Source organism: Aotus nancymaae, unplaced genomic scaffold, assembly GCF_030222135.1.
Source record: "Aotus nancymaae isolate 86718 unplaced genomic scaffold, 86718_ANA_hifiasm-v0.15.2.pri h1tg000016l, whole genome shotgun sequence".
Taxonomy (NCBI): domain Eukaryota; kingdom Metazoa; phylum Chordata; class Mammalia; order Primates; family Aotidae; genus Aotus; species Aotus nancymaae.
In genome coordinates this window covers 35586047-35609463 of record NW_026988428.1, presented here as the reverse complement: position 1 = coordinate 35609463, position 23417 = coordinate 35586047, and the positions used below count along the sequence as shown (strand labels likewise).

Below are 23417 nucleotides of genomic sequence, written 5' to 3'. Positions count from 1 at the left end.
CACAGCTTCCCTGGGCCTCAATTTCCTCTATAAAACATGGGGATTGGATTGAATTATCTCTAAGGTTCTTTCTATTATTATTTTCTCTTTGGGGGAGGGCAGAAGAGGCAAGGATCTTATATTTGCACAAGACTGTTCTCATCTTTCTTTAAAAACATATTTCTGCATGTCTATAGACAAAGACAACTTAACTCACAATCAGGGCTGTAGGAAAAGCCTCACATTCCAACCATAAGACAAGGTCGTACTTTATTTCACAAGTCAGTCTCATTTTTTTCATCCTCTAATTCTCAGGTTCAGTCAAAGGCTCTACCCAAATCTTTAAATCTCTGAAAATTCTCCTATTGAATTATACTAACACAGTTCCTAAGATTTATAAGGTAATTTTAACTATTCCAAAGACTTCTGTATAGTTCTCATTTTATCTTTCCAACCAATGATGACATGGTATTATCCTAACTTTACAGATAAGAAACATTTCTGGACAGAAATCAATGACTTATTTAAAGTTACACAATATCCAATAGGAACCAAAACCCAAATCTCTGACTTCTAATTTTGTGTTCTTTCTGCCAGACTCAGTGCTCATGTTGATTGGCAGCAAAGCATATCTTTGAGTTCCTGGTATTTTCCAGAAAACACTCATGAGGTCCAGCACATACCCAACTTCCTTATTTGGCATCTCCACTCAGTGAATAGACACGTAATATGCCCAAAACAGAACTCTTGATTTTACATGGCAAGCCAGTTCCTTTGCAGTCATTCCATTTTTCCCTCAGTCATTAAACCCCCACATCTAGGCACCATTCTTGATTTCTTTCCTTTTACCCTCACATCTAGAACAAAGTATGCTGGACCATATACTACTCCCCCTCCCACTGCTAACGGTACATTTACTTGCCCATTGAAAACTCTTGCCACCTAAGAGCTTTCTTATTTTAGAACTTAGTTCTGGGTTGGCTCATCTCATGGAGTCCCTGAATATTAGATGCCGACCTTCTCTTCTTTCCTCTTTCTTTACTGATGGTTCTGAGAAAAGGCTTCTGAATACTCACTATTCTAATTTAGATGTCATCCTAAATCTCTAAATTTTCATGAAAGGAAAAATAACATCATTTGCTAGCCTGGTATGACTGGAGTTCTAGGGGGGTAGGTGAAAAAGTCTCTCAAAATCTCTTGAAAATCAAAGACTGGTTCTGTAAAAAGCAAGAAAAAGTAAAGATTTTGAGAAAAACAAAATTCTACAGGGAAAACAGAACCACCAACAGCAACAATAAAAATTATCAAGACATATTTCTCGTTACTTAACTCTTGGCTACTAAAATAAAGCTTATATCTATATGATATTGTTGACAGGCTTAAAATTCTGCTCGATGGCCAGGGTACTATGTCAGCCAGTCACAGCATGTGCCCATCCACAGGCACCTTTCAGGGCCAGTCAGCAGATTTCTTGGACAGCCTGTGGGAGTGTCCCATTTCAAGACTACAGGCAATCCACTGGACTGCGCACAAGGGTTTAGATCATAGCAGAGAGCCTGGAGCATGTCACTAACCCTAGACATGGAGACTGGAAAGACCACAGAATCATCTTGGATGTATACCAGGAAACACAGTGGGCTACAAAGGATATCTTTGTCATGTGTTTTCAGAATGAGAAATGAAAATGGTATCATAATGCTCTAATAGTTTAGCAATAGGACTTAAGGTCAAAACTGTGTGGGGAGGGGTGTGTGTGTGTGTGTGTGTGTGTGTGTGTGTGTGTGTGTGAGAGAGAGAGAGAGAGAGAGTGAGAGAGACAGAGAGTACACACAAGAAACATTGGGCAGAAATCATGCTCAAATTATTAATAAACAGTAACAGCTAGATTTGGACATGCCTGTGGTACAACACCTAAGGAATTAGGGGGCCCGGGTGACCTAGGGGATTCTTTCTAACTACTTCTTTACTATCTATCAAAATTCAATCAACTCCTGATTTTTGTAGTAAAGAAAACACATAATCCTGAAATCATAACTACTTGATTTCAGAATACACACTTTATCATTTAAAAACGACATACTTATCTTTATATAATAAATACAGAACTTAAGCTAACATTAAAATAAATTTGGCAAAGATCAACTAATGGCAGAACCTGGATAATGGCCCAGAAGCTGGACTGGAGGGGGAAACCAGCCTTGAGGGAAAATTTTCCCATAAATAGTCCCTATTTAGGTAATTAAGACCTGACAGAGCAGGCAAATCCATAGTTCTATGTAGTAAACTACAAGAGCTCCCCTATTTTGTGGTTAAGGTGAAAGGAGAACTGATGTGCTGGAGCAATGCAGGAATCAATGTGAGAAACAGAATGAGGAAAAAATCTAGAAGTCCTTGGCTCAGGTTGCTGAAACCAGCCCACTGTACCAGGCCTCCCATTCTGTCACCAACATTGGTTTTCTGCCAATAGCTCCTAAATGACGTCTTCAAAGTTCTGCAGAAAGAGGAAAGGGATCACAACAGTTAGCAGAAAAGCAGCTGGTGCCCCGGCATATGTGGAAGCATTTGTCTTCCAATTAACTATTATTTTCTTTTCAAAGAAACTCCAGCTTTCAGTACCCGAAAAAGATGTCCTACAGGCAAAACACATTCCAATCCTAATATCAGGAGACAGTGTTCCATCTTACCAGATTTCCTACAGCCAAGACATGTTCAAATTGTGGCGTCATAGGATGGTGCTCCATTGCCATAAACAGCGTATTCAGGACGATGCAGATGGTGATGGCTAAATCCACAAAAGGGTCCATAACTATCAAGTTCACAATCTCTTTCAGTTTTATCCAGTAGGGGTGGCACTCCCAGATGAGGAAAGTGTTGGCAAATTTATACCAGCATGGCGGGCACTTTCTCTGAGACTCTTCCAGTTCTATAGTAAGTAAGAACAAAGATGGCCCCTCAATTACACTGAGAAAACCAGGAGGACACACTACTCACCCTCACAGTTATTATCACCATTATTAATATGGAATCAAGCTGTTTGAGCACTGATATTCCTAAGTGTTTTCCTTCTCTCTAAGGTAGAGAGGAGGCATGATCCATACAAGTTGCCTCCCTGTTAATAAGTGATGGGTTAAGTTTATAAATGAAACTCAACCCATCAGTTATGGGAGTAGAGCACAGAGGTCAGGAGCTTGGCCTCTCAGGTCTGACTCTCTGGCCTCAATTGGCTTGAATGCTTACAAGTTGTGTGATCCCAGGCAAGGTAACTGACTTCTGCTGAGCTGCCTCAGCTGTAAAACAAGGCATCAATTTACAGGTTACAGGACTGAATGAGTCCTGTAATCTCATTTTGATGTGAGTTTGATTAAAGATTAAATGAGACGCTGTTGTAAAGCAGTCAGCACAGTACCTGGCACAGGGTAAGTCTTCAATAAATGGTAGGTACTCTATTATACACTCTATTATTCAATTATTGTCAGAGATGCCATCAAAAGCATGAACTCAAGCCAGACATATTTGAGTTCAAATACTAGTTCAGACACTTGCTAACTGTGGGACCCTGAACAAGTTACTTTGATTTGCCATGAGAATTAAATGAGCTAAAATATATGTAAAGTGCCCTAGAATGCTCTGGCAGATAAAAAGTGCCATGGAAGTGTTTGCTATTGTTATTATCTTCATCAGCAAAACTAGCATCATCAACCAAGCCAACATGCAAAACACATCTGCTATGTTCTCAAAGAAGTACAAGTTACCGTCTCCACCCTCAACAAGTTTACAGCTCATAGTTAAGTTAGAAATACAAACCACATTACTCTCCCCTTTTCCCCCTTCCTTCCTCTTTCTGTCTCCTCCCGTCTCCTTCTTTCTTGCCCCTTTGCCCTTTCCTGCTCTCATCCTTTGCCTCTCTCTTTCTTTCTATAACTTCTTCCTCCTTCCCTCCCTGGGTTATCATCTTCTTTCCTTTTTCTTTCTCTCCTTCGTCTTATCTTCTCTGTCTCTTTTAGAAGCAGAACCTGTTTTTTTCCAAACAAGATCTCACATGATCCCCAATACAGAAAATAAACCAGGAATTGCCCTAGATGAAGCACGAGCCCACTCAGATAGACTTCTTCCTCTGCTGAGGCACTTCTCTAGAGTCCCAAGACTCTGATACACACAGACTGAAAAATCACTGGACTAGATGATCTCAAAGATATTTCCAAAGCAAAGATTCAAAAGAATTATCAGACATCAAAGATAGACACTCAACTGGCAGTTACAACAATCTAGGTATGAAGCCCTATAAGCATGAAATACAATTGTCAGGATTACAAAATTCCAAGGACGCTGAGCTAAGAGAATGCTTTTTAAGAAGTGGACTTTGAAAACCTGTCAGAATGTGAGGTATTGATTCTACAGGGTTGGCTGTAACAGCTACTCTCTCCCTGCCCAATTCTGCTGACACTATCAAATCATTTAGAGGGAAAAAAAAATTCCCCAATATTTCACCAAAACCAAGATGGCTACCTTAAATTAGCCTACGTTCCCTTTTCCAACCAGCTGGATGGCGATGCTTTATTTTAGACAAGGTGGTTTTGGCTGAGCTTCTGATTGGTTCCCCGGTTGCTAAGAAAATGGTTGCCTTGGTTTTCAGATTTAAGGACCGCTGTAAGCGCCACGTGGGAGGCTGCGTGGGAAAGGAAGTCTGTGAGGAAAATCTGCTGTGGCTTCTTCCTCAGAGAACTCCCTCCCTTTCTAAGGTAAATATAGTTTTCTCCCCCAAAAAAGAAAATGACAAGGTTCCTTTATTTCCTTAAATTCTTACAGTACATATTTGGAAATTTAGTTCCGTTCCTTTTTGATCTCCCCCTTTTTTCAAACGTCTGCTGCTCATTGGCACGTGGAGGTTGAAGCTGCGACTGTTCGCATTTGACAGTTGACACAAGTGTAATGTTTTACAATGAACTAGGTCTTGAGTCTTGCCACATAGCAAAGAGGGATTTTCTTGCCCTACAGGGCACCAAGAAAATTCCTCTAGGGATACCAGACATCTCTTAACCATATTTACTGAGAAGGGAAGATCTTCAGGATAATCTTTCACTCCCATAAAAAGTAAGCCAATGTGGAGCTTCAGGAGCTAGAAAAGATCATTCGGGGAATGAGAAGTCTTGTCAAGGGACTTATGACTTTGCAAATTGTTACTGATTCTGCATGCCTGGAATGGCTAAGTATTTGGTTTGGGGGAAAGGGTTAACATTTAGGGGTGAGATGTCCAAAAGTTTGTGGGGTTTCTCTTATTTTGCTTTTGGATATTTTCAGAGTGGTTACTCTAGGTCTCAACCTTAGGGGTACTGGGAATTGTTTACAGAGAGGACCTCACAATTCCACCAAGATGGTGGCTTTGGTAGACCATGAGGTTTCTGAAGGCAGGAGCTTCTCTCAACTGAATTCAACAACTTTTAAGTACCTGCAATGTGCCAGGCACCGAGGATATACTGATGAAGAACCCCTGCCCTCACTAAGCTTACTGCCACACAGGAAAGGGTGACATCAGCTAAGTAACGATACTGACACTTGATGCTTGTCAGTTAAATAAAATAATGCATAAATAGTGGCAGCAACAGCTATGGCCAGTTACCTCTAGGGGAGCTTTTGAAATTGTTTTACCTGAGAATCAATAATGTCAAGTACTTCCTTGATATTGAAAATCAGTAACGTCAAGTACATCACTACTTGTTCTTTCTTACTGCACCACGATCTCCTCTTCTTACACAGCTTTACTGCTTTGAACAGTGAGACTTCACTACTCTGCCTACACCCCACGCACAGTCCTCTGAAATATCCCCAAAGCTTATAGCTCTGCTAGTGGTGAACTCTACTAAATGTACTGGATCCTGGTGAGCATGTTTGCAACAAGATGGGGAGGGGCAGAGCAGGCAGGGTTTTCTCATTACTGACAGAATTATGGAATTCTCCACTGTGGTTTCTAAACTATTAGCTAAGTAGGAGCCTGCCTCTTGGGTTTTAAATAATAATTATTTTAATCTTCAGATTAAAACAATGTCAGAGTTTCCTAACTGAAAGTCTGAGAGCAAGAACTGCAATTTGTTCAATGCTGGCTTTTAATGTTGTAGCAAGCATTAAATATAGGGCCCAATGGTTAAACAGGCATGGATGTTTCATTCCTTCTTATATTATTCTGGTCAGCCATTCATTGCTCTTTGCTTATAGTAGGTTGGTCCCATCAGCTTTAACAAAAGAGTCAAATACAAGGTGCAAGGACAAGATGAATGCCTGAGCAGGAAATGGCAGGACAGATACAACTATGTGAACATCAGCGCTTGGGAAACAGGACAAAGAACTGGAATAGTATCTTCCTACTCAGGAACACAACTACATCTGTCTCTGTCTCCTGAGCTACCCTTACATCTTTTTTTTTTTTTTCAATGTGTGTGATGGTGGGTAGCGGGCGGAGAATGAGCACAGCAGGACAGAAAGAGAAAGAACAGGGAGAAGAGGGAGAAGAGACTTTTAAAATGCCCCAATGGTTGCTATCCAACTCAGTAAAGGGATGAAAGCTCTAAGGCTTGCAGAAGGAGCCCTGCAGCACCAGCACTCCTACCATCCCAAGCACAGACAACATCTGCTTGACAAACGTTGTTTGAACATCTACTTTTGCTGGAACCTGCACTAAGTCACTACAGTAATAAATAACTGTTGCATTGTATTGACAGTTCTGCTGTTCTGATGTCTCTGCCAATAACAAAATGTACCGCTGAAGGTTCTTTTTCTTTCTCAACTGCATGGATACTCAGAGAAATCCTGTCTTGGTCTCTATGTGAATAATAAAATTAGCCAAAGTTCTTAGGCTATCATTTCTTAGCTTGGAATTTTAGAACTTATAGTTATTTGCCCACAATTTCAAAGTATAAGCTACAAAGCTTGAAGATGTTCTATCAGACAATAACCTCAATGGAAATTAAAGAAAACAGGAATAAATAGAAGTTGTTCGGGCAGCTGAAAGCAGCTAATTCATTTTTTTACTTGATATATTCTCAAGGTTACTCTAATAGTCTCATTCTTTGCACATATGTGGGGAAGTAAGCACCCTTAGATAATTCTTTTCTAAGGATTCTCCCTCCACTGCACCCCCCTCCCCAATACACACATACACACACACATATATACATACACACAGAATAGAAGGGGCACTGGGTTTAATTGACTAAAAAAATAACTTGTCTCAAGGATACCAGGACAATTTTGAGTTTTCCTGTCTCAGGGACTTTGGTTATTCTGGGCGTCTGTACTCTGAAGAACAGCAATTTGAAGCCTCAAGAATAGTCTAGATCTACAATGAGACAACTCAGCTAAATCAACATAAATCCAATGAAGAAGATATGTGTAGAATCTATCAGACTCTTGGGAGATGAAATCTGTCACTGAATTTCCCTCTAAAGAAAGCACGAGGATCCTGGACTATAGACCACAACCGGAGAGGAGCCGATTCTTGCCTGCGTGACTGTGGTCTAATGGAAAATCTTCAGGTATTCCTCAGCACACCAGGTTGTGTCATAGAGAATCCACCTAATACAGAGAACTCAGCCACTGACAGCAACATTACTGCAGACGTGCTATGATTCAACAGTGGTTGCTCTTTCCCTGTGGCACAGAGTGCTCAAAGTAAGAAGGGTTTCAACTTACCTAGTCACACATCAAATATATTTATGGATATGTGGGGGTGTTTGAAGAGAGACAGAACTAGGTGCAATCAAAATGCACAGTACATTCTTCCTTAAGGGAAAACCAAAAGGGCTGTAAGTAGTTAAAAAGGAAAAATGGAAGGTATGTTTTGGGTTAGGGGCCATAAGAGAAATTCCATCATTTTATAGCTTTGCAGTTCTTCAATCTACATTCCTTTATGCCTTACAGCACCCTACTGGCTCCTCTTGATGACGATGACAGGGGTATTGAGATCCTCTCACTCACCTGTGCAGCTCCTTTCATATCTCTTACCTACTTGTGTACAATCTTGTTGCCTGTGTACAACAAGCATATCTGAAGCCTATATATTTGATTCTCTGCATGTAAATTTAGGAAGGAAATTTGTGATTCTAGTTTCTATATAGGAATAGACTCATTCCTAAAGCTCAGAAACAGTTTTTGCAAAACTCAGACCAAGAGACAGGGATTATATTTACCATGCACATTACATATTTATATCTCAGCAGGCTGGACTGACATCACAGGGCACATACCTTCTACTAGTGTATTCGTAACAGTCATTATACTGTTGATTCTGTCCTTCCGCCCATAGGAGGCTAGTTGATCCATGGAAACTAAAAGAGATCCAGGGCCTTTCTTCTTAATTTCCACCTCAGTTGTAGCCTTAAAAAAAAAAAAAAAAAAAGCAAATAGAGTGAGTTAAGTCTATAAATGTTAATCTGGGCCTTACCTGATAGACAGTCCAGTATGTGATCTTCATTATGGCTTTTAACTTTGATCCTACAGTCCTATTCACTTCAAGAAGTAGAATGAAATGAATTGGCCATAGTTCATCCTTATTTCTGTGGATATTACGACCAAGTCATTTAAGTCTTTGTGAATCTACAATGAACCCAACAATCTGGCTGGGCCCAAACATCTCACCTGGTTCATTCCAAGCATAGAGTATAAAAAGACCAGATCCTCTAAGGATACTGCCATCAGAAGTAGACCGTGAGTTTTCTGGTCCTAATATCATATTCACAATAGTTTGCTAGAATTGGTCCACATGATAAAGTATGTCAAATTTACTTCTATTTGAAATTTCATTAAGGTCATGTTCCTGATCACACTGAGTATTACAGATGCTGTTTCTTCCCTGAGTAGGAGCACCATTATTCTAATAAACTGCCCCTTCCATATGCCAAACCTGGGCCTAACCAAACATTAGCAAGTGGAAGTTCTGCTCCAAATCTCCTACAAGCCATTATAAGAAGGTACAGAAAGGTTTTGCTATCTTAATTAAATATATTGTATCATATGTTTATCTTGCCCTTTCACAATTTTATGAGTTAACCTGCAATGTTCAAATTCCCAATGAAAAAATGGCAGAAAATATAATCAGACTGTTATAAAAAATATTATTACATGTTCCACCCTGGGCAATAACTGGTATGAAAGATTACAGCAAAGGGTTTCTTAATGTCCCTGACTTACATTCCTGTGACTATTCTATGTCAGTTCAGGCTTAATGGGGTGGCTTAAAACCTAACTCTTTAGCAACCATGTTGTTCACTGTACCATATCACCCATGTAAACTCAGCTCTTCCTTCTAAGATGGTGAAGGCAAGAGGACAGAGACAATCACCAGCCCTCAGAGGATGGGGGAGATTGTCTGAGGCTGGAAAAGCATATGTCTGATAAGTAAGAGAATGATCCTAGCTGTTCTAAAGAAAATAATTACCTCTAGAGAGCTACATCAAAAAGTCTATCTGTCCTATATATCTTCAGATTTTAAGGACTAAACAGAAGAAAGTTCCTAGCAGATTATTATTTTATCAAACTGTTTCATTAGCCTGAAGTCCCAGCTACTCAGGTAGCAGAGACGACATGATTGCGTGAGCCCAGGAGTTAGAGACCATCTGGGCAACACAGAGAGACCTCATCTCAAAAAAAAAAAAAAAAAACTTCATCAGACTGTTTCACTGATTCAGATTTGGATCACCTTGGAGTATTGTTTGTTTTAGCAAACCTACAGAAGAAATACAAGACAAAAAATAACCGATTTGCCTGGGAGTTCCTTGCTGCATTATTATACTAACCTCTGTGTATATAAGAATGACTTGTGGTGGTGGCCACAGGAAGAGGGTTTTCTGCCTGTGGAAAATGGAGGGAAGAGCGGGAAGGACTTTGTATTGTGGTTGGAGTGCCAGCATAGCTGCAGAATAGAACATCAGGCAAATCTCTAAGGTTTTTTGTTTTTGTTTTTTGAAAGAGTCTGCTCTGTCACCCAGGGAGTGCAGTGGCATGATCTCAGCTTACTGCAACCTCTGCCTCCTAGGTTCAAGCAATTCTCCCACCTCAGCCTCCTGAGTAGCTGGGATTCCAGGCATGCATAGGCATACCTGGCTGATTTTTGTATTTTTAGTAAAGATGGGGTTTCGCCATGTTTGTCTAGGCTGGTCTGGAACTTCTGGCCTTAAGTGATCCTCCCACTTCAGCATCCAGAAGTGCTGGGATTACAGGCGTTAGCCACCACGCCCAGCTAAAATTTAATTTTACTTAAACAAATACTTATTGAGTGCTAAGTAGTATGGATACAGTGGTGAACAAGACATACAACATGGTCTCTGTCCTCTTGACAGGTTTTGCTATGTTAACCAGGTTAGTATCAAACTCCTGGCCTTGGTGATCCACCCACCTTGGTCTCCCAAAGTGCTAAGAAATCTCTAAGGCTTTTTGCTCCAATCCTTGGCTTCCAGACATCTCTGGACCCACCTGGGACCTGGGGGAATTTGCTGCCCTGAAGGGGAGGACACAAACCTGACTGGCTTCATCACCTGCTGACTGTAGAGCTCTAGGGCCTTGAGTGAACACAGGTGGCAGCCATGTAGTGGTTACAGCAGGCCTTGGGCAAGACCTTGTGCTGTGCTGGCTTCAAGTCTGACTCAGCAGTCCCAGTAGTAATGGCCACAGGTGTGCTTACATCAACATACCCTAGTTCCAGGTGGCTCAGCACAGAGAAAAAGACTCCATTTGTTCAGAAGAAAGTAAGAGAAAAGAGCAAGTGTCTGCCTGGTAATCGAGAGAATTCTTCCAGATTTTTCTTATCCAAGACCACCAAGATGGTACTTCTATGAATCTGCAAAAACTACAACATTATTGGGCTTGGGGCCCAAGTTCCTTCGACTACTGGAAAGCCTTCTTAAGAAGGACAGGCACAAACAAGCCCAGATTGCAAAGACTATAATAAATACCTAGCTTGTCAATGCCCAAATACCAACAAATATCTACAAGCATCAAGATCCTGCAGGAAAACACGGCCTCACCAAAAGAACTAAATAAGGTACCAGGGACCAATTTTGGAGAAACAGAGATATGTGACCTTTCAGACAGATAATTCAAAAGAGCTGTGTTGAAGAAATGCAAGGAAATTCAAGATAACACAGAGAAGGAATTCAGCATTCTATCAGATACATTTAGGAAAGAGATTGAAATAATTAAAAACAATCAAGCAGAAATTCTACAGTTGGAAAATGCAACGGAATACTAAAGAATGCAATAGAGTCTCTTAATAACCGAATTGATCAGACAGAAGAAAGAATTAGTGAGCTTGAAGACAGGCTATTTGAAAATACTCAGAGGAGACAAAAGAAAAAAGAACAAAAAAGAACAAAGCACACCTGTAAGATCTAGCAAATAGCCTCAAAAGCGAAAATCTAAGAGTTATTGGCCTTAAAGAGGATATAGAGAGATAAGGATAGAAAGTTCATTCAAAGGAATAATTGCAGAAAACTTTCCAAACATAGATATCAATATTTAAGTACAAGGTTACAGAACACCAAGCAGATTTAACCAAAAGAAGACTACCTCAAGGCATCTAATAACCAAACTCCCAAAAGTCAAGGATAAACAAAGGACCCTAAAAGCAGCAAGAGAAAAGAAAACAACAACAAAAACATACAATGAAGCACCAATAAATCTAGCAGCAGGGCTTTCAGTGAAACCCTTACAGGGTTTAGAGAAATTGGTAATGATATATTTAAAGTGCTGAAAGAAAAAAACTTTAGAGCACTATATCCAGCAAAATCATCCTTCAAGCATGAGGGAGAAATAAAGACTTTCCCAGACAAACAAAAGCTGAGGGATTTCATCAACACTAGACCTGTCCTACAGGAAATGCTAAAAGTTCTTCCATCTGAAATAAAAGTACGTTAATGGCAAGAAGAGATCATCTGAAGATACAAAACTCACTGGTAGTAGTAAGCATACAGAAAACACAGAATATTGTAACACTGTAATTGTGGCATGTAAACTCCCACATGCCACAATTATATAGTATTACAATATTCGGTGTTTTTATCTTAAGTAAAAACACTAAATCATAATCCAATAAAAATAATAACAACTTTTTAAGACATAGACAGTACAATAAAACATCAAGAAAAACAACAAAAAGTTAAAAAGCAGAGGGATGAAGTTAAAGTGTACAGTTTTTATTAGTTTTCTTTTTGCATGTTTGTTTATGCAATCAGTGTTAAGTTGTCATCAGTTTAAAACAATGGGTTATGCCAAACATGGTGGCTCACGCCTGTAATCCCAGCACTTTGGGAGGCTGAGCCGGGCGGACCACCTGAGATCGGAAGTTCAAGACCAGCCTGACCAACATGGAGAAACCTCATCTCTACTAAAAATACAAAATTAGCTGGGTGTTGTGGCGCATGCCTGTAATCTCAGCTACTCAGGAGGCTGAGGCAGGAGAATTGCTTGAACCCAGGAGATGGAGGTTGCAATGAGCCAAGATCATGCCACTGAACTCCAGCCTGGGCAATAAGAATGAAACACCATCTCAGAAAAAATAAATTAATAAAAATAAAACAAAATAAATAATGGGTTATAAGACATCAATAGTATTTGCAAGCCTCATGGTAACCTCAAATTGAAAAACCCACAATGGATACACAAAAAATAAAAAGCAAGAAATTAAATCATACCCACTAGAGAAAATAACCTTCACTAAAGGGAAGACAAGGAAGGAAGGGAAGAAGTAAAAGAAGACTGTAAAACAATCAGAAAACAAATGACAAAATGGCAGGAGTATTATTGCTTATCAATAATAAAATTGAATGTAAATAAATGAAACTCTCCAATAAAAAGACATAGAGTGGCTAAATGGGTGAAAAAACAAGACCCAATGATCTGCTGCCTACAAGAAACACACTTCACCTATAAAGATACACAAACTGAGAATAAAGGGATGTAAAAAGATATTCTGTGCTAATGGAAACCAAAAAAGAGCAGAAGTAGCTATAGAAAACATAGATTTTAAGACGAAAACTATAAGAAGAGACAGAGATTGCCATTACATGATGATAAAGGGGTCAAATCCAGCAAAAGAATACAATGATTATAAATATACATGCAACCAACACTGGAACACCCAAATATGTGAAACAGGTGTTATTATAGCTAAAGAGATAGACCTCAGGCCAGGTGCAATTTCTCATGCCTGTAATCCTAGCACTTTGGGAGGTCCAATTGGGTGGGTTTCTGGAGCCCAGGAGTTTGAGAAATATGAGAAAATCATCTATACAAAAAATACAAAAATTAGCCAGGCATGGTGGTACACACCTATAGTCCAAGCTAATCAGAGGGCTGAGGTAGGAGGATCACTTGAGCCTGTAAGGTCAAGGCTGCAGTGGGCTGAGATCACACCACTGTACTCCAGCCTGGATGACAGAGCAACACCTTGTCTCAAAGAGAGAGACACAGAGAGAGAGACCTCAATACAATAATTGTTGGAAACTTCAACATCCCACTTTCCACACTGGACAGATCTCCCAGACAGAAACTCAGCAAAGACACTGGACTTAATCTGCACTAAAAATGACCTAATAGAACAAATGGACTTAATAGATATTCACAGAATATTTCATCCAAAGGCTACAGAATACACATTCTTCTTAGCACATGGATCATTCTCAAGGATAGACCACATGTTAGGCCATAAGTAAGTCTTAAAACATTCAAAAAATTTAAAGTATCAAGTATCCTTGACCACAATATCAAGCATCTTTGAATAAAACTAGAAATCGACGAGAAGAATTTTAGAAATGATATAAACATATGGAAATTAACTATGCTCCTGAATGACCAGTGGGTCAGTCAATGGAGAAATTAAGAAGGAAACTGAAAAGTTTCTTGAAACAAATAAGAGAAACACAACATACCAAAACCTATGGGATACAGTGCAAGCAGTACTAAGAGGGAAGTTTACAGCTATCAGCACCTACATCAAAAAAGAAGAAAAACTTTGAATTAATAACCTAATCATACATCTTAAAGAACCAGAAAAGGGCAAACAAAACCCAAAATTCTAAGAAAAGAAATGATAAAGATCAGAGCAGAAATAAATGAATGTGAAATGAAGAAAATACAAAAGATCAATGAAACAAGAAGTTGGTTTTTTGGAAAGATAAAACAAAATTGACAAAACCTTAGCCAGAGTAATGAAGAAAAAAAGGGTGAAGAACCTAATAAATAAAATCAGATATGAAAAAGGAAACATTACAACTGATTCCACAGAAATTGAAAGTAGCACTAGTGGTTACTATGAGCAATTACATGCCAATAAATTGGAAAATCTAGAGAAAGTGAATAAATTTCTAGACACATTCGACCTACCAAAACTGAACCATGAAGATATCCAAAACCTGAACAGACCATTAACAAGTAACAAGAGCGAAGTTGTAATAAAAAGCCACTTAGTAAAGAAAAACCCAGGACCTGATGGTTTCATTGCTGAGTTCTAATCAACATTTAAAGAAGAACTAATGCCAATCCTATTCAGACTATTCTGAAAAATAGAGGAGGACAGAATACTTCCAAACTCATTCTACAAGGCCAGTATTACTCTGATACTAAAACCAGACAAAGCAATATATTAAAAAAAGAAAACAATAGGCTAATATCTCTGATGAATACTGATGCAAAAATATCTTTCTGAAAAAACCAACAAAATAATAGCAAATCAAGTTCAACAACATATTAAAAATATCATTCATCATGATCAAGTGGAATTTATCCCTGGGATGCATGAATGATTCAATATATGCAAATTAATCAATGTGATACATCATATCAACAGAATAGAGAACAAAAAACATGATCACTTCAATTGACGTTTGAAAAAGCACTTTATAAAATTCAACATCCTTTATGGTTAAAAACCCTCAAAAAACTAGGTATAGAAGGAACATACCTCAACATAATAAAAGCTGTATGTGACAGACCCTCAGCTAATATTATACTGAATGGGTAAAAACTGAAAGCCTTTCCTCTAAGATCTGGAACACAACAAGGATGCTTACTTTAACCACCATTATTCAACATAGTACTGGAAGTCCTAGTTAGAGCAATTGGACAAGAAAAAGAAATACAGGGCATCCAAATTGGAAAGGAGGAAGTCAAGTTATCCTAAATGTTTACAGATGACATAATTTTATGGTTGGAAAAACCCCAAGATTCCACCAGAAAACTCTTAGAACTGATAAATTCAGCAAAGTTGCAGGACATAAAATCAACATATGAAAACCAGTAGCATTTCTATATGCCAAGGGTGAACAATCTGAAAAAGAAATTTAAAAAAGTAATCTTATTTACAAAAGCCACAAATAAAATTAAATACCTAGGAATTAATGACAGAAATGAAACATCTCTACAATGAAAATTCTAAAACACTGATGAAAGAAATTAAAGAGGATGCCAAAAACTGGAAAGATAGTCCATGTTCATGGATTGTTCAATATGTTAAAATGTCCGTATTAGTCAAAGCAATCTACAGATTCAATGTAATCCCTATCAAAATACCAATGGTGTTCTTCACAGAAACAGAAAAAACAATCCTAAAATTTATATAAAACCACAAAAGACCCAGAACAGCCAAAGCCATTCCTGAGCAACAAGAACAAAACTGGAGGACTCACATTATTTGATTTTAAAGTATGCAACAGAGCTATAGTAACCAAAACTGGCATAAAAGCATGGTACTGGCATAAAAACAGACACAAAGACCAATGGAACAGAATAGAGAACCCAGAAACAAATCCACACACCTACAGTGAACTCATTGTCAACAAAAGAGCCACGAATAAACACTGGGGGAAAGACAGTCTCTTCAATAAATGGTGCTGGGAAAACTGGATATCCATATGCAGAAGAATGAAACTAGTCCCCTATCTTTCACCATGTACGAAATCAAATCAAAATGGATTCAAGACATAAGTCTAAGACTTCAAACTATAAAACTACTATAATAAAACACCAAGGAAACTCTCCAGAACATTGGTCTGGGTAAAAATTTCTTGAGTAATATCCCACAAGCACAGGCAAAGCAAAAATGGACAGATGAGATCACACCAAGTTAAAAAGCTTCTGTACAGCAAGGAAACAATCAACAAAGTGAACAACCTAAAGAATAGGAGAAAATATCTGAAAACTATCCATCTGACAAGCGATTAGTAACCAGAATATATAAAGAGCTCAAAGAACTCTATGGGAAAAAAACAGAATAATCCAATTTAAAAACTGGCAAAAGATCTGAATAGACATTTCTCCATAGAAGACATACAAATGGCAAACAAATATAAGAAAAGGTGCCTAACATCATACTCATCAGAGAAATGCAAATCAAAACTCCAATGAGATATTATCTCATGCCAGTTAAAATGGCTTTTACCCAAAAGATAAGACAATAATAAATGCTGAAGAGGACATGGAGAAAAGGGAACCCTCGTACACTGTTGGTGTGAATCTAAATTAGTACAACCACTATGGAGAACAGTTTGGAAGTTCCTCAAAAAACTAAAAATAGAGCTACCTTACAATCCAGTAATCCCTCTACTGGGTTATATACCCAGAAGAAAAGAAATCAGTATATCCGGCTGGGTGCAATGGCTCATGCCTGTAATCCCAGCACTTTGGGAGGCGGAGGTGGGCAGATCACATGAGGTCAGGAGTTTGAAACCAGACTGGCCAACATGGCAAAACCCTGTCTCTACTAAAAATACAAAAATTAGCCGGGTGTGGTGAGGCACGCCTGTAATCCCAGCTACTTGGGAGGCTGAGGCAGGAGAATCACCTGAACCCAGGACCTGGGAGGTGGAGGTTGCAGTAAGCCAAGACTGCACCATTGCACTCCAGCCTAGGTGACAGAGTAAGACTCTGTGTCCAAAAAAAAAAAAAAAAAGGAAAAATCAGTATATCAAAGAGATATCTGCACTATCTGCACTCTCAAGTTTGTTGCAGCACTATTCACAACAGCCAAGATTTGGAAGCAACCTAAGTGTCCACCAACAGATGAATGGATAAAGAAAATGTGGTACTTATACACAACAGAGTACTATTCAGACATTTGAAAAGACCGAGATCCTGTCATTTACAACATGGATGGAGTCATTATACTAAGTGAAATAAGCCAGGCATAAAAAGACAAATATCACATGTTCTCACTTATCTGTGGGATCTAAAAATCAAAGCAATGGAACTCCTGGAGATAGAAAGTAGAAGGATGGTTACCAGAGGCTAGGAAGGGTAGTGGGGCAGGGTAGCAAAGGTAGTTAATGGGTACAAAAAAAGCAGTTAGAAAGAATGAGTAAGACCTAGTATTTGATAGCACAACAGGGTGACTATAGGGAAAATAATTTAATCGTACATTTGTAAATAACTAAAAGAATATAATTGGATTGTTTGTAATACAAAGAATAAATGCTTCAGGGGATGGATACCCCATTTTTCATGATGTGATCATTAAGCATTGCATGCCTGTATCAAAGTATCTCACTCATGTACCCCATAAGTGTGTATATATATATATACCTACTATGTACCCACAAAACTATAAAGTAAATAAAATTTAATGAGGACATGCAAAGGCTCTAGAATAGGAAAATAATCTTGAGATGCTACTTAATAATCTTAAAAATATTATTTTTTGTTCTTAGTGCTTTACTACCTCATTTCAAGAGATAAAGTTGCAATACTCAAGACAAACGTAGACTGGCATAAGCATAGACAAACAGATCAAAGGAACAGAACACAGTCCAGAAATAGACCCACACATACACATGAGCTGATTTTTGTCCAAGGTGCCAAGTGAATTCAATGGAGAAAGTAAAGTCTCTTGAACAAATGGTGCTAAAAGACTGGATATCTATACAGGTTGACTTCTATCTCATTTCACACACAAAAATTAATTTGGGATAAATTAGAGACTATAAAACTAAGAACCATAAAACATATAGAAGTAAAATATCTTCATGCTCTTGGGGTAGGCATCTTTGAAAATGATGCCAAAAGCCACATCATAAAAGAAAAAAATTGATATACTGAACTTCATTAACATTGAACATTTTTATATCTGACTTGTATTTGGAACACATGAAAAACTAACAATAATAAAAAGACAAACAACCTAGTCAAAAAATGAGCTAAAGATTTGAATAAACAAGTCATTAAAGAGGATGTATGACAAACCAAAAAACATAGGAAAAGATACTCATCATCATTAGTCATCAGGAAATGCAAATTAATGGCACAATAAAACGACATTTTTATATGCACTAAAATGCTAAACTCAAAGACTAACAACAGCAAGTTTGGCTAGAATGTGGAGCAAGTGGAACCCTAATACACTGTTGGTGGGATAAAAAAATAGTACAACTATTCTGAGGAACTGTTTGGCCATTTCTTATAAATTAAACACACATTTACTATATAACCCAAGAATTTCATGCTGATGGATCTACCCAATATAAATGAAAACATTTATGCACTAAAAGAGTTTTAGCCGGGCACGGTGGCTCACACCTGTAATCCCAGCACTTTGGGAGGCCGAGGCGGGTGGATCACGAGGTCAAGAGATTGAGACCATCCTGGTCAACATGGTGAAACCCTGTCTCTACTAAAAATACAAAAAATTAGCTGGGCATGGTGGCACGTGCCTGTAGTCCCAGCTACTCAGGAGGCTGAGGCAGGAGAATTGCCTGAACCCAGGAGGCGGAGGTTGCGGTGAGCCGAGATCACGCCATTGCACTCCAGCCTGGGTAACAAGAGCAAAACTCTGACTCCAAAAAAAAAAAAAAGAGTTTTATAAGAATGCTCATAGCAAGCTTATTCACACTAGTTGCAAACTGGGAGCAACCTGAATGTCTGTCAACAGGAGAATGAATAAACAAATTGGGGTTTGTTTATACAATGAAATACCATTCAGCAATAACAAGGAATGAACCACTGATATATAAAACATGAACATGTCTCAAAAACAAAAATATTTTTGTTGAGTGAAAGCAGTCAAATACAAATATATATTTGTATGAGTCCACACATACAAAAGAAAACAAATCTATCTGTAGTGATACGAGTCAGAAGTGGTTGCCTGGAGTGGAAGGAACTGATTAAAAGGGGTAGGAGAGTACTTTTTAGGAGAGTCTTGTGGTAATGATGGGTTTAGGGGATGATCCTCAACTCATCAGATACCTCCTTCTCCACCTCCTTTTCAGCCACAACTTTGGTTAACTCTTGGGTGAGGCTTACCCAATCAATATCCTACTGCAATTTGATTATGCAGTAGAATTCTTTTGAGAAGGAATATGGAATGCAGAGTGTAAAAATATGTATAAAATATTATCTGTATTGTGGAAATAAAGATCAACCAGATGAGGAAAGCAAAGGCTATTCATTTAGACCTTGCTATACCGAGGGAGTCAGCCACCATCACTGCCACTTGTGTTTTGGCAGACTCAAAGGCAGGCAGAGGAATGGCAAAGATTTATAGGTGAGAAAAGGGAAGGCTTCAAATGTGGCTTGATTGGAGGCTGTTGGCATTGGGAAGCTGTAGGCAAGGAAACAAGAAGTGGGACAACTCATGTGATTGGTTGGGGGTGCATGTTTGGCTCTCTCTGGTCGAACCTCAGTTGAAAATGGAAACAAAAATTAAGGAAAACTGTGAGTTGTTAATCAAGTCCTGGCCATTTGGGAACTTCTTTTTTTTCTTTTTTTGAAACAGGATCTTGCTCTGTTGCCCAGGCTGGAGTACAGTGACGTGATCACAGCTCACTGCAGCCTTGACCTCCCAGGCTCAAGTGATCCTCCCATCTTAGCCTCCCAAGTAGCTGGGACTACAGGTGCATGTCACCATACCCCACTAATTTTTAATTTTTTTTTGTAGAGATAAGGTCACACTATGTTGCCTAGGCTAGTCTCAAACTCCTGGGTTCAAGAGATTTTCCTGCCTTAGCCTCCCAAAGTGTTAGGATTACAGGTATGAGCCACAATGCCTGGCTCCCATTAGGGGACTACTGTCACAGAAATTATTACTTAGCTTTCTGGATTGTCATCAGAGATAGCAACCTGGCTTCCTGCAAGTTTGACTTATTTCTTGGACTGTTCATTGTAGACAGGGGGGTGGATTCTTGGGCAGGTCACGGGTCAATGTTCTATTTTTATATATGGTCTAGTCATTGCCCATTTGTAGATGTCTCATGGTATTCATCAAAATAGGCTGATTCATAGAGAGAGAGAGGGCAAACATATATTCATCAGTGTTAACACGACACAAACTAAAACTGTCTATGAAGGACATCACTAAAAGTGCTGAGAGGGAGCTAAGATGGTGTCTAGAAAACAATATATCTGTACTACTAGGAAAATCTAATCTGTTAAAGTCAGGGTATACCAAGAGGGGTGGGCAGGCCCTCTTCCCTAAGTGAGGTTTTGAAAGCTGGGATTTAAGGGCCAGGTTCTTGGCTCTTTCTTTTTTTTTTTTTTTTGAGACAGAATCTCGCTCTGTCACCCAGGCTGTAGTAAAGTGGCAAAATCTCGGCTCACTGCAACCTATGCCTCCCAGGTTCAAGCAATTCTCCTGCCTCAGCCTCCTGAGTAGCTGGGATTACAGGTACCTGCCACCACCCCTGGCTAATTTTTATATTTTAGTAGAAACAGTGTTTCACCACGTTGGCCAAGCTGGTCTCGAACTCCTGACCTAAGATGATCCACCTGCCTTGGCTTCCCAAAGTGCTGGGATTACAGGTGTGAACCACTGCACCCGGCCTCTTGGCTATTCTTTCTTTCACTATGGAAAAAATTGAGCTAAAATACACATAATATAAAATTCATCATTTTAGCCATTTTAAAGCATACAATTTAGTGGCTTTTATTATATTCACAATGTTGTACACTCATCACCACAACTTAATCCAGAACATTTCCATCACACCAAAGAGACACAGTACCTGTTAACAGTCACTCACAATTCCCCTCTCTAGCTCTTTGCAACTAAGAATCTGATCTGTCTTTACAGATTTGCCTCTTTTAGACATTTCCTATAAATGGAATTACATACTATGTGGCCTTTTGTGCCTGGTTGCTTTCACTAAACATAATGTTTTCAAGGTTCATCCATGTTGTAGCATGTATAAATACTTCATTCCTTTTTATGGTCAAATAATATTCCATTGTAGAATGTAGCACATTTTATTTATTCATTCATCAGTAGATGGGCATTTGGGTTGTTTCCACTTTTTAGCTATTGTGAATAATAATTTCATGTATGGATTTGGATCCAAGATGGCAGAATAGGAACAGCTCTGGAGTGCAGTTCCCAGTGAGAACGCAGAGGGTGAGTGGTCACCACATTTCCAAACGAGTTGTTACTGCCCATAGACCAGGAGATTCCTGGGCTGAAAAGTGCCACGAGTTTCCAGCACGGCTGTTTCAGCTGGCGCAGTAGGTCTCTGCACAAAAACTCACACAAATCTGGGTGGCCGTTTCAACTGGTGCCTGGAACACTTGGGAGACAGAGCCGCCCATTCAACTGAAAAAAAGGGGGCTGAAATAGGGAGCCAGGTGATCAGGCTCAGTGGGTCCCACCCCCACAAAGACCAGCAATCTGAAACGCTCTGGATTGAGAGTTTCACAGCAAGTGTAGCTGGACCCAGGATGGTCAAGCTCTGTGGGGGGGAAGGACGTCTGCCATTACCAAGGCAGTCCACCACTACTGAGGCAGTCTGCCATTACCAAGGCAGTCCACCATTACAGAGGCAGTCTGCCATTATTGAGGCAGACCGCCATTACCGAGGCAGTTCTAACTACATCTCTATAAACTAAACCACAATGAAGTTCACAGAGCAGCTTGGTAGAGCCCATGGCAGCTCAGCAATGCCTCTGCTGGCAGACTGTGACTAGGCTACCTCCTAGCTGGGCAGGGAATCTCTGCAAAAAGGCAGCAGTATGTCAGGAACTTATAAATAAAGCCTCAACTTCCCAGGACAGAGCACCTGGGAAAAAAGGCGGTTATGAGTTTCATTGCAGCAGACTTAAACGTACCTCCCCAGCAGCTCTGATTTGAACAATGGAGCTCACAGCTGAGCATTTGAGCTCCTATAAGGGACAGACTGTCTCCTCAAGCAGCTCCCTGACCCCTGTATATCCAAAGAGACACCTCATAAAGGAGAGCTCAGACTGACATCTGGCAGGTATCCTTCTGCAACTAAGGTAACAGAAGAAGAAACCAGCAGAAGCCCTTATTGTTCTGCAGCCACTGCAGGTGATCCCCAGGCAAGCAGGGTTTGGAGTGGACCTCCAGTAGTCCTACAGTTGAGGGGCCTGACTGCTAGAAGGAAAACTAAAAAACAGAAAGAAATAACTTCATGATCAACAAAAAGGACGTCCACTCAGAGACCCCATTCAAAAGTCACCAACTACAAAGACCACAGGTAGATAAATCCACAAAGATGGGAAGAAACCAGCACAAAAAAGATGAAAACACCCAAAACCAGAATGCCTCTCCTCTTCCAAGGGATCACAACTCCTTACCTGCAAAGGAACAAAGCTGGATGGAGAATGAGTCTGATGAATTGACAGAAACAGGCTTCAGAAGGTGGGTAATAAAAAACTTCTCTGAGCTAAAAAAACATGTTATAATCCAATATAAAGAAACTACAACCTTGAAAAAAGGTTTGATGAAATGCTAATGAGAATAAATAGCTTAGAGAAGAATATAAATGACCTGATGGAGCTGAAAAACACAACACAAGAACTTTGCAAAGCATACATGAGTTTCAATAGCCGAATTAACCAAGCAGAAGAAAGGATATCAGAGACTGAAGATCGACTCAATGAAATAAAACAAGAAGGCAAGATTAGAGAAAAAAGAGTGAAAAGAAATGAACAAAGCCTCCGAGAAATATGGGATTATGTGAAAAGACCTAATCTACGTTTGATACATGTACTTGAATGTGACGGAGAGAATGAATCCAAGCTGGAAAACACTCTTCAGGATATTATCAAGGAAAACTTCCCCAACCTAACAAGCCAGACCACCATTCAAGTCCAGGAAATACAGAGACCACCACAAAGATATTCCTCAAGAAGAGCAACCCCATGGCACAAAATTGTCAGATTCACCAGGGTTGAAATGAAGGAAAAAATGCTAAGGGCAGCCAGAGAGAAAGGTCAGGTTATCCACAAAGGGAAGCCCATCAGACTCACAGTGGATCTCTCAACAGAAACCCTACAAGCCAGAAGAGAGTGGGGGCCAATATTCAATATCCTTAAAAAAAAGAACTTTCAAACTAGAATTTCATATCCAGCCAAACTAAGCTTCATAAGCGAAGGAGAAATAAAATCCTTTATGAACAAGAAATTACTCTGAGATTTTGTCACCACCAGACCTGCCTTACAAGAGCTCCTGAAAGAAG

At 39.4% G+C, this 23417-nt stretch overlaps 1 protein-coding gene across 3 annotated transcripts in view; it reads right to left on the bottom strand.

Moving 5' to 3' along the window:
- Positions 1-23417, bottom strand: part of SCN8A (sodium voltage-gated channel alpha subunit 8) — a 144245-nt gene that overhangs the window by 58232 nt on the left and 62596 nt on the right. For all 3 annotated transcript variants that reach the window (XM_064377110.1, XM_064377108.1, XM_064377109.1), the window contains exons 12-13: positions 8217-8346; positions 2664-2902 (exon numbers count right to left, since the gene is read on the bottom strand). In XM_064377110.1, coding sequence (XP_064233180.1) covers positions 2664-2902; positions 8217-8346 — 369 coding nt within the window. The remainder of the gene's footprint in view (positions 1-2663; positions 2903-8216; positions 8347-23417) is intronic.